At 53.1% G+C, this 12,387-nt stretch overlaps 2 protein-coding genes across 2 annotated transcripts; both read left to right on the top strand.

The window, feature by feature from the left end:
• Positions 1-911: 911 nt before the first annotated feature.
• On the top strand, positions 912-1,838 carry LOC138301462 (mucin-13-like). The gene has a single exon (XM_069241972.1). The coding sequence runs from the start codon at positions 912-914 to the stop codon at positions 1,836-1,838; it is 927 nt and encodes a 308-aa protein (XP_069098073.1).
• Positions 1,839-5,009: 3,171 nt separating this feature from the next.
• On the top strand, positions 5,010-5,636 carry LOC138301461 (uncharacterized). Its single transcript, XM_069241971.1, has one exon. It carries the CDS (start codon positions 5,010-5,012, stop codon positions 5,634-5,636), a length of 627 nt encoding a protein of 208 aa, XP_069098072.1.
• Positions 5,637-12,387: the final 6,751 nt, after the last annotated feature.

The raw sequence follows: 12,387 nt of genomic DNA, 5'->3' as shown, positions 1-12,387 counted from the left end.
CCAGACTCCAGTCACAGCCAGACTCCAGCCATCCCCCAGGCAGACTCCAACCACAGCATGACTCCAGCACACCACAGCCAGACTTCAGCCACAGCCAGACTTCAGCCATCCTCCAATGGCGCACGAGGCATGCTGGGACCACGTGCCAGCAATGCCCCAGTCCTGGTCCAGCCACCCCCCAGCCAGACTCCAGCCACGGCCAGACTCCAGCCATCCCCCAGCCAGACTCCAGCCAAAGCCAGACTTCAGCCAACCTCCCCTGGCGCATGAGGCATGCTGGGACCACGTGGCAGCAATGCCCCAGTCATGGTCCAGCCACACCACAGCCAGAATCCAGCCACAGCCAGACTCCAGCCAACACCCAGCCAGACTCCAGGCAGTCCCCAGCCAGGCTCCAGCCAGACTTCAGCCACACCACAGCCAGACTCCAGCCACGGCCAGACTCCAGCCATCCCCCAGCCAGACTCCAGCCACGGCCAGACTCCAGCCACACCACAGCCAGATTCCAGCCACAGCCAGGCTTCAGCCACCCTCCCTTGGTGCACGAGGCATGCTGGTACCACGTGCCAGCAATGCCCCAGTCATGATCCAGCCACCTCCCAGCTAGACTCCAGACACAGGCAGACTCCAGCCATCCCCCAGGCAGACTCCAACCACAGCCAGAATCCAGCTACAGCCAGACTCCAGCCACAGCCAGACTTCAGCCATCCCCCAGGCAGACTCAAACCACAGCCAGACTCCAGCCACAGCCAGACTTCAGCCACCCTCCCCAGGCGCACAAGGCATGCTGAGACCACGTGCCGGCTATGCCCCAGTCATGGTCCAGCCACCCTCCAGCCAGGCTCCAGCTACAGCCAGACTCCAGTCACAGCCAGATTCCAGCCATCCCCCAGGCAGACTCCAACCACAGCATGACTCCAGCCACAGCCAGACTTCAGCCATCCCCCAGCCAGACTCCAGACTTCAGCCAACCTCCCCTGGCGCACGAGGCATGCTGGGACCACGTGCCAGCAATGCCCCAGTCATGGTCCAGTCACACCACAGCCAGACTCCAGCCACAGCCAGACTCCAGCCATCCCCCAGGCAGACTCCACCCATGGCCAGACTCCAGCCACACCACAGCCAGATTCCAGCCACAGCCAGGCTTCAGCCACCCTCCCTTGGTGCACGAGGCTTGCTGGGGCCACGTGCAACCAATGCCCCAGTCATGGTCCAGCCACCCCCCAGCCAGACTCCGGCCATCCCCCAGCCAGACTCCAGCCACAGCCAGACTCCAGCCAACACCCAGCCAGACTCCAGGCAGTCCCCAGCCAGGCTCCAGCCAGACTTCAGCCACACCACAGCCAGACTCCAGCCACGGCCAGACTCCAGCCATCCCCCAGCCAGACTCCAGCCACGGCCAGACTCCAGCCACACCACAGCCAGATTCCAGCCACAGCCAGGCTTCAGCCACCCTCCCTTGGTGCACGAGGCATGCTGGTACCACGTGCCAGCAATGCCCCAGTCATGATCCAGCCACCTCCCAGCTAGACTCCAGACACAGGCAGACTCCAGCCATCCCCCAGGCAGACTCCAACCACAGCCAGAATCCAGCTACAGCCAGACTCCAGCCACAGCCAGACTTCAGCCATCCCCCAGGCAGACTCAAACCACAGCCAGACTCCAGCCACAGCCAGACTTCAGCCACCCTCCCCAGGCGCACAAGGCATGCTGAGACCACGTGCCGGCTATGCCCCAGTCATGGTCCAGCCACCCTCCAGCCAGGCTCCGGCTACAGCCAGACTCCAGTCACAGCCAGATTCCAGCCATCCCCCAGGCAGACTCCAACCACAGCATGACTCCAGCCACAGCCAGACTTCAGCCATCCCCCAGCCAGACTCCAGACTTCAGCCAACCTCCCCTGGCGCACGAGGCATGCTGGGACCACGTGCCAGCAATGCCCCAGTCATGGTCCAGTCACACCACAGCCAGACTCCAGCCACAGCCAGACTCCAGCCATCCCCCAGGCAGACTCCACCCATGGCCAGACTCCAGCCACACCACAGCCAGATTCCAGCCACAGCCAGGCTTCAGCCACCCTCCCTTGGTGCACGAGGCTTGCTGGGGCCACGTGCAAGCAATGCCCCAGTCATGGTCCAGCCACCCCCCAGCCAGACTCCGGCCATCCCCCAGCCAGACTCCAGCCACAGCCAGACTCCAGCCACACCACAGCCAGACTCCAACCACAGCCAGACTTCAGCCACCCTCCCTTGGCGCACGAGGCATGCTGGGACCACGTGCCAGCAATGCCCCAGTCATGGTCTAGTCACACCACAGCCAGACTCCAGCCACAGCCAGCCAGACCCCAGGCAGCCCCCAGCCAGGCTCCAGCCAGACTTCAGCCACACCACAGCCAGACTCCAGCCACAGCCAGACTTCAGCCACCCTCCCCTGGGGCACAAGGCATGCTGGTATCACATGCCAGCAATGCCCCAGTCATGGTCCAGCCACCCCCCAGCCAGACTCCAGCCATCCCCCAGCCAGACTCCAGCCACACCACAGCCAGACTCCAACCACCGCCAGACTTCAGCCAACCTCCCCTGGCGCACGAGGCGTGCTGGGACCACGTGGCAGCAATGCCCCAGTCATGGTCCAGCCACACCACAGCCAGACTTCAGCCACCCTCCCCTGGGGCACGAGGCATGCTGGTATCACGTGCCAGCAATGCCCCAGTCATGGTCCAGCCACCCCCCAGCCAGACTCCAGCCATCCCCCAGCCAGACTCCAGCCACAGCCAGACTCCAGCCACACCACAGCCAGACTCCAACCACAGCCAGACTTCAGCCAACCTCCCCTGGCGCACAAGGCATGCTGGGACCACGTGGCAGCAATACCCCAGTCATGGTCCAGCCACACCACAGCCAGAATCCAGCCACAGCCAGACTCCAGCCAACACCCAGCCAGACTCCAGGCAGCCCCCAGCCAGGCTCCAGCCAGACTTCAGCCACACCACAGCCAGACTCCAGCCACGGCCAGACTCCAGCCATCCCCCAGCCAGACTCCAGCCACGGCCAGACTCCAGCCACACCACAGCCAGATTCCAGCCACAGCCAGGCTTCAGCCACCCTCCCTTGGTGCACGAGGCATGCTGGTACCACGTGCCAGCAATGCCCCAGTCATGATCCAGCCACCTCCCAGCTAGACTCCAGACACAGGCAGACTCCAGCCATCCCCCAGGCAGACTCCAACCACAGCCAGAATCCAGCTACAGCCAGACTCCAGCCACAGCCAGACTTCAGCCATCCCCCAGGCAGACTCAAACCACAGCCAGACTCCAGCCACAGCCAGACTTCAGCCACCCTCCCCAGGCGCATGAGGCATGCTGAGACCACGTGCCGGCTATGCCCCAGTCATGGTCCAGCCACCCTCCAGGCAGGCTCCAGCTACAGCCAGACTCCAGTCACAGCCATACTCCAGCCATCCCCCAGGCAGACTCCAACCACAGCATGACTCCAGCCACAGCCAGACTTCAGCCATCCCCCAGCCAGACTCCAGACTTCAGCCAACCTCCCCTGTCGCACGAGGCATGCTGGGACCACGTGCCAGCAATGCCCCAGTCATGGTCCAGTCACACCACAGCCAGACTCCAGCCACAGCCAGACTCCAGCCATCCCCCAGGCAGACTCCACCCATGGCCAGACTCCAGCCACACCACAGCCAGGCTTCAGCCACCCTCCCTTGGTGCACGAGGCATGCTGGGGCCACGTGCCAGCAATGCCCCAGTCATGGTCCAGCCACACCCCAGCCAGACTCCAGCCATCCCCCAGCCAGACTCCAGCCACAGCCAGACTCCAGCCACACCACAGCCAGACTCCAACCACAGCCAGACTTCAGCCACCCTCCCTTGGCGCACGAGGCATGCTGGGACCACGTGCCAGCAATGCCCCAGTCATGGTCCAGTCACACCACAGCCAGACTCCAGCCACAGCCAGCCAGACCCCAGGCAGCCCCCAGCCAGGCACCAGCCAGACTTCAGCCACACCACAGCCAGACTCCAGCCACAGCCAGACTTCAGCCACCCTCCCCTGGGGCACGAGGCATGCTGGTATCACGTGCCAGCAATGCCCCAGTCATGGTCCAGCCACCCCCCAGCCAGACTCCAGCCATCCCCCAGCCAGACTCCAGCCACAGCCCGACTCCAGCCACACCACAGCCAGACTGCAACCACCGCCAGACTTCAGCCAACCTCCCCTGGCACACGAGGCATGCTGGGACCACGTGGCAGCAATGCCTCAGTCATGGTCCAGCCACACCACAGCCAGACTTCAGCCACCCTCCCCTGGGGCACGAGGCATGCTGGTATCACGTGCCAGCAATGCCCAAGTCATGGTCCAGCCACCCCCCAGCCAGACTCCAGCCATCCCCCAGCCAGACTCCAGCCATAGCCAGACTCCAGCCACACCACAGCCAGACTCCAACCACAGCCAGACTTCAGCCAACCTCCCCTGGCGCACAAGGCATGCTGGGACCACGTGGCAGCAATACCCCAGTCATGGTCCAGCCACACCACAGCCAGAATCCAGCCACAGCCAGACTCCAGCCAACACCCAGCCAGACTCCAGGCAGCCCCCAGCCAGGCTCCAGCCAGACTTCAGCCACACCACAGCCAGACTCCAGCCACGGCCAGACTCCAGCCATCCCCCAGTAAGACTCCAGCCACGGCCAGACTCCAGCCACACCACAGCCAGATTCCAGCCACAGCCAGGCTTCAGCCACCCTCCCTTGGTGCACGAGGCATGCTGGTACCACGTGCCAGCAATGCCCCAGTCGTGATCCAGCCACCTCCCAGCTAGACTCCAGCTAAAGGCAGACTCCAGCCATCCCCCAGGCAGACTCCAACCACAGCCAGAATCCAGCTACAGCCAGACTCCAGCCACAGCCAGACTTCAGCCATCCCCCAGGCAGACTCAAACCACAGCCAGACTCCAGCCACAGCCAGACTTCAGCCACCCTCCCCAGGCGCACGAGGCATGCTGAGACCAGGTGCCGGCTATGCCCCAGTCATGGTCCAGCCACCCTCCAGCCAGGCTCCAGCTACAGCCAGACTCCAGTCACAGCCAGACTCCAGCCATCCCCCAGGCAGACTCCAACCACAGCATGACTCCAGCCACAGCCAGACTTCAGCCATCCCCCAGCCAGACTCCAGACTTCAGCCAACCTCCCCTGGGGCACGAGGCATGCTGGGACCACGTGCCAGCAATGCCCCAGTCATGGTCCAGTCACACCACAGCCAGACTCCAGCCACAGCCAGACTCCAGCCATCCCCCAGGCAGACTCCACCCATGGCCAGACTCCAGACACACCACAGCCAGATTCCAGCCACAGCCAGGCTTCAGCCACCCTCCCTTGGTGCACGAGGCATGCTGGGGCCACGTGCCAGCAATGCCCCAGTCATAGTCCAGCCACCCCCCAGCCAGACTCCAGCCATCCCCCAGCCAGACTCCAGCCACAGCCAGACTCCAGCCACACCACAGCCAGACTCCATTCACAGCCAGACTACAGCCAACACCCAGCCAGACTCCAGCCACACCACAGCCAGACTCCAGCCACAGCCAGACTTCAGCCACACCACAGACAGTGTAATAAAAAAAATCTGAAATAAAATACACACCAGGGCCTGATTCACAAAGGTAAACTTGGACTTTTGGTCTACGTTTTGACCGAAAGTCTAAGCTTACTACATTTTCAGTATTTGCAGACGTAAGTTGCAAGTCGTATCTTTACACTCCGCACCGGGTGTGGAGACTCCGCAGTCGTAAAGAAATCACTCGTAACTTCCCTTGTGAATACCAAAAAAGTCATAAATTTAGACTTTTGGTCTAAACTTTTGGTTATCCCCTGGCCAGACCACTTCAGCCATTGTCTATCTTGCACTGTGAGCAGCAGAATAAGCCTGATTACATGTGACATGTGCATATCCACCTAAAAAAAAGTGCCCTCCCAAAACGTTACTTTGCCAATGTTTTTTTCGCTCTGTTGTTTATCCTTTTTAAGGTCTGGTTTGATAGCGCAACTGTTGCCAGACAATTATGTGAGCATCACTAGATCGAGGCTTTAGCTCCACCCACAAGTTGGGAGCCAGGAGTACATGTTTTGATTGGGCATATGTTTTGTGCTTCCACAGAAAAAGTGCTTGCCCTCCACCGAGCTGTGATCATTTTGCTTACTTAGCCAGCAGCTGGGGCTGAATTTTCAAGGGCACACAGAACATGTTAATGTTCTAAAAGTGTCTTAGATAGCTACGCAATTTATTGTGTTTGTCTTTCTCTCTGGCCGCACTACAGATCTGGGATGAGGGTAGTCATTAATCTCCATGGATTTTTAGATCTGGCTTGACAGTGGCCTTTTAACCTATACCAATATTATTCTACAGTTCTTTGCTTCCACTCATATACATATTCATCCCTATGCTGTTTACGCTGTTTACTTGTAGTGTTTTACATGACCATACAACATGCCTTTAAGGCCAGACCTATTGGCCTTGCCAATACTTGTTTATTTTTTCAGTAATTCTTCTGTGGTTTGACATTTCAAATAGTACCCTTTCTTTGCACCAACAAGAATCATATGTGCTGTGATGTTCATTAAAACAAACAAAAAGTTTCTAACTCCGTTCTCTGTACACCTCCCTACAATGAAACACCCATCCCGAAACTATATGGGAAAGCTATTTTTTTCAATTGACAATTTTATTGCAAGCATATGACTTCCACGTTTAGATGGCAGCTTGTTTTTCTTTCTTTTTTTTCTGACATATGCTTGCAGCAAACAAATATTTAAAAAATTAACAGTTTCTCCAGCTTCTTAAGGCTATAACTGTTGGATCTGCCAATGCTTGTTTTAAAATGTAGCTGACTTCTAGTCCTGACCCCAGCCCATTTTAAGCAGCAATCTAAATAGAGCAAGGAAAGGGAGTGGGCGGGCCGAGGGGAGATCAGTGCTCTGTTTTTATCCAGAAAATGCACAAAAAGAGCTTCACCGTTTTGTGAGGCGTACTAGGCGCTATACAGTGTTTTTACAATATGTAACACAGTTGCAAACTTAGGCCAAAACACAAGCTTCCCACATGTATGAGCTGCAGTCACAGTATCTGGCCCTGATCCCTTTACATGTTTGAAAGGTAGAGGCCGGGTTTTCACCCCTACACATAGCTCAGAATTGTCACCGGATCCCTCATCTAAGTGCTCCTCTTGTGAATTTCCCCATAGTGACATTGCGTATATGCTGGTTAGTTGTCCTAACACATGTATTTTCAGGCACAGAGTTTGGTCCCAAATCTGGAAGATTTTTACCATACAACACTCTTTCAACAGCCTCCATCTGTTTTTAGGCACCTTAAGTAATCAATTTCTCCGTTCCTTCCCCAATGGTAAATTACTTGATACTTTTCTAGCTGTTGCCTTTTTACAAGTTACTTTTAACTGGAGACCCTCCTCTGAGTTATCATATAAAACTGGGCGGGATTGCGTTTGCTCACGACATAAACTAGACAATATGTATCTCCATCCGTGCTCAACCTCTCCTCATGCTCAAGGGTTGTGGTTCCTGTAACTTCTTTTCTTCATCAAGTTGAAAATAGTAAATGTCCAAGGTCCAGGAATGCTTTAACTCTCTGTTGTTCTTTAGTATTCTTATAGTTTATTTGTTTAGATTATAAGACCATATTGTTACAGTTTGCTGTACCTAGTCAAAAGGGCTTTTACCTCTTCCACGTATGAGTGATGTTTTCTCCATGAACTTCTTCCTTCTTCTCTCCTTCCTCCTCTCCTTAAAATCGTAAAGATCTTTATTTATTTAATGTAAGGTTTAGTGATGTATGACAGTCTTATACTCTAATAATATTGGTCAACAGTATTACTGATGTTCAAATAAAGTGCCTGATTTTGGTTTCCGTGGACGGGTTACTCCGTCAAAATAGTGATGGATATCCCATCCGCCACTGGGATTTAGATTTGACCAGATATCCGTCACCGTTATGACAGAGGAACCCATCCGCCGGAATCTAAATTCCATTCTATCCTATTAGATTTAGATTTCAGCGGACGGGATATCCGTCACCGTTATGACAGAGTCACCCATCCGCCGGAATCTAAATTCCATTCTATCCTATGGGATTTAGATTTCAGCGGACGGGATATCCGTCACCGTTATGACAGGGGAACCATCCGCCGGAATCTAAATTCCATTCTATCCTATTAGATTTAGATTTCAGCGGATGGGATATCCGTCACCGTTATGACAGAGGAACCCTTCCGACAGGATCTAAATTCCATTCTATCCTATTAGATTTAGATTTCAGCGGACGGGATATCAATCACCGTTATGACAGAGGAACCCATCCGCCGGAATCTAAATTCCATTCTATCCTATGGGATTTAGATTTCAGCGGACGGGATATCCGTCACCGTTATGACAGGGTAACCCTTCTGCCAGGATCTAAATTCTATTCTATTCTACGAGATTTAGATTTCAGCGGACGGGATATCCGTCACCGTTGTGACAGGGTATCCCTTCCGACAGGATCTAAATTCTATTCTATTCTACGAGATTTAGATTTCGGCAGACGGGATATTCGTCACCGTTGGGATGGAGTAACCCATCCACCGGAATCTAAATCAGGCCCAAAGTCCTAGACAGAAAGGTACAGGCCGGTTTTCAATCTCTGCAAGAGAAGGTTAAAATACTGTACGCAACAATAAAAACTGTCCTGCTGTGGCCTGGGCACATGCCAACACTCACAGGAAGTATTGTTTTCTTTGCAGGAGGCCTGCCGATGAGCACGCGGCAAGGAGGGCCCCCGCAGCAGACCCAGACGGCGCCACCAGTGCAAGAAACTGCAGGAAGCATCAAGGGGGGGGGCAGACAAGCACCTGTGCGTTTACAAGGGCTGGGATCCCAGAATGACTCGTGGGACCCCCTTCAGACAATGCCACCTTCTTACATGGATGCTGAACCCAAGCCCTCTTTCTCACAAGGCAGCAGCATGGTGGGCTGGAAGCTTCCAGAACCTGCCTCCAAGATGGAGTTACATTCCAGCTTCTTCCCGTCAGTGGCTGATCCATGGGTCTTGTGCTGGGACGTCAATAAGGAGGAAGTCCCCAGGGTCTTTCAGGAGAGGCTTCTTCTAAAAAGTGTAGGAACCAATCAGAGTGAACAGTGCCCTACAGCGTGAGCAACTTCAGGAAGAACAGAGCACTTCAGCAGAGTGGAGCACCAGGCGGCTCAGGGAAGAGAGCCCTGAAGACACGGAGGGCCAGGCAGCTGAGGGACTAGAGCCCCCAAGACCCAGAGGATCAGGGGACCGGTTCCCTCATGGCCCAGAAGACCAGGCGGCTGAGGGACCAGAGCCCTCAAGAGCTATAGGAGCAGGTGCAGAGGGACCAGAGCCCTCAAGAGCTGGAGGACCAGGCGGCTGAGGGACCAGAGCCCTCAAGAGCTAAAAAACCAGGTGGCTGAGGGACCAGAATCCTCAAGAGCTGGAACACCAGGCGGCTGAGGGTCCTGGCAGTGGACTACTGTGAGCCAAGACGTGAAGCTAGATTTGGCACAGCAGGCAGGAACCCATCAAAGAGATGCGGCTATTAGTCCAGCATGAACTGATGCTTCTTTGAAGGAAGGGACCATATCTTCAGACCCCAGATACTGTGCAGAAAGGGCAGTGTCCAGTGTCAGTGACATTCCCAAGGGAGGGCAGCAGTGACCGTGACCCTCAGCCACTCCTCACCACTGCTACGGGAACTCAGAGGCCCACAGGAGAGGTCAGGAACCTCCCCTAGAAGAACCCACGAGAAGCCCTAGTGCAGACCTTCAGAGGTCACAGACAGGTACCGGCTCCAAGCTCCAACCACACCTGCCCACTTGAGGCGGTGAGAGGTGCAGCTCTTTCCGGACACGAGTCAGACCAGAACAGGTGAATATCGGACCCAATGTGCTTGGACAAAGACTGTCCAGATTACTCCCCAATAAAACATATTGAGCCCCATGACATGAACAGCCACAGAAAGGTCAGGGTGACGATCCCTTCTTGAAAGAAGAACATCTATGAAGAGATAACCAGCCCCGGGGAGACTTTTAAAGACTTAAGGAGGTGCTGTGAAGAGATAACCAGACTTGAGGAAACTTTCAAAGACTATAGGAGGTGCTGAGAAGAGATAACCAGACCTGGGGAGAATTTCAAAGACTATAGGAGACACAATGAAAAGACTTATCTGCTTTTCAGTCTCTCCTCTGACATGTTAATAAAATGGCCAAAGTCACACTCAAGCATAGGACCTGAGTCTGGTGTCCTCTCCACCACTCTGCAGATGCACTACCCAGGTGAAGGCAAGAAACATGTCTCTCTCACGATGTCTGCGTCAAGCACTCGCCGGCTGCACTATGGAAGTGACAGCATGAACATGTCAGCCCCATGATAAGCTGTCTCTGCCTCATACACTCGCCCACCACATGTGAAAGCATGAACATGTCACCCAACATGTCACCCCCATGATGAGTTGTCTGTGCCTCGTGTACTCGCCCACCACATGTAAAAGCATCAACATGTCACCAGCATGTCACCCTACATTATCACCCCATGATGTTTTCTGCCTGTCTCACAAACTCGCTGGCCTCACCATGTATGTAGAAGCATCAACATGTCACCAACATGTCACCCAACAGCATTTGACTCCCATGATGTAGGCCAAAAGTAGCCCATACACACTGCTGTTCAGCACAGTAATTCCAAAAACCCTCCATATTGCACAAGAGAAATGTTTCCTGTATAGAAAGGATAAACCTGAGAGTGGGTCTACCCAGATGAGAAGACATGATTACGTTCTCTGTGTTATGCAAACTGCATCCACAGATCACTGTATACATTGGTTGTTTTATGTATTTTTTAAAAGAAATATTTGCAGATAAATCTTTTATTGAATTAAAAAGAGATATCATCTTATGATTGTAAAAGTTATCCTTTTTCCTAAAATAATATTTTTTCTATCTTATGCGTCAAGAATTTTCAATTCTACTAAGGAGACGGAGGCAAGGATTATGCTTTCTCTTTCTTTTACTGTCTCAACACAGCAGCCAATCAAATAACAGTAAAACAAAAAACATCAAAACCCATGATGCTTTGCATTAAATCACATGCTCCAATCACAACTCGAGTCCCCTGTCCATATAAACCCTGACACCTTAAGTAACTTCCTCTTTCTTTGCCAAAGTCAGATAAACATCAAGCATCAGAAATGAAACTTCTTACAGATGAACTATTCCAACGATCACCAGATCCGAAATTCTGGAAAAACACAAGCCACATCCAGAAAGGAAAAACCTTCCAATGAGAACGAAGTCCACAGAGCTGTCTTCTCCGATAGATGAAATATGAAATATATAAAGTACACTGTTCCATAAATAAAGAATGAGAACACACACAGGGCTAGTGATAGTCACTGGTTAAGGAGAGCCATCACACATCCAATAGGATGTCAAGCTTCATCACTGGGCAATCTCCTCATCACACCGGCGCTGCAATGCCTGACGGGCCACCCCTGTTAAGGTGGTGGTGCTTAACCGGAGATCATCAATTCTCCGATAGATGAGCAGCGGAAGATGCAAACTTCACGGTGTCTTCTGATCAGACCCTAAAATAGAAAAAATAACGGAAGGTAATATCTCCCAAAATAGACGGTCCAATATCAACATTTCTGTGAGCAAAACTATATAAATACAAGGGAGGGCAAAATCAATAAACATGTATAACAATAAAATACCAAAGATTCTTCACAATTAAATCCTGATAAGAGTCGTAAATATATATATATATGGGAGGATAATCCTCGCCTCCGTGTCCTCAATGGAAACATTCTTGACGTGTGAGCTAGAAATCCTTTTATTCTGTGTCAGGACCGGAGGCTCTGAATATGCTCGTTTAAAGCTGTCCAAATACCACTGTAGAGACATCAACAACAGGTTTGTAAGAGAGCTTACGAAAAGCAGACTCAGAAGACCAATCTGCCGCCCTCATAATGTCCTCTAAAGGAGAATCTAATGCATATGCCTTGGAAGCCATGGCTCCCCTTGCTGAATGTGCCCCAAATCTTTTTGTATCTATACCAGCCTCGTTCATTAACCATTTCATCCTTCTAGATAATATAGTGGGCGAACCCACCTTAAATGGTTTCTGTAATGAAATGAATAATTGGCCCCTGGAGTCTTGTCTGAATTCTTCTGTGGCCACTTCATAAGCTTTCAGGCATTGAACTACACACAATTGTGGATTATCAGGAAACATTGGATAAGTTACTGATCTGCAATTAGTTTTTGTCCTTCTCGTGATGGTAAAAGTAACACCTTCAGGACAATAAA

The sequence above is a fragment of the Pleurodeles waltl genome, chromosome 6 (genome assembly GCF_031143425.1).
Source record: "Pleurodeles waltl isolate 20211129_DDA chromosome 6, aPleWal1.hap1.20221129, whole genome shotgun sequence".
NCBI lineage: Eukaryota > Metazoa > Chordata > Amphibia > Caudata > Salamandridae > Pleurodeles > Pleurodeles waltl.
Note: the sequence above shows the minus strand (reverse complement) of the source record. Positions and strands in the feature narration are given on the sequence as shown.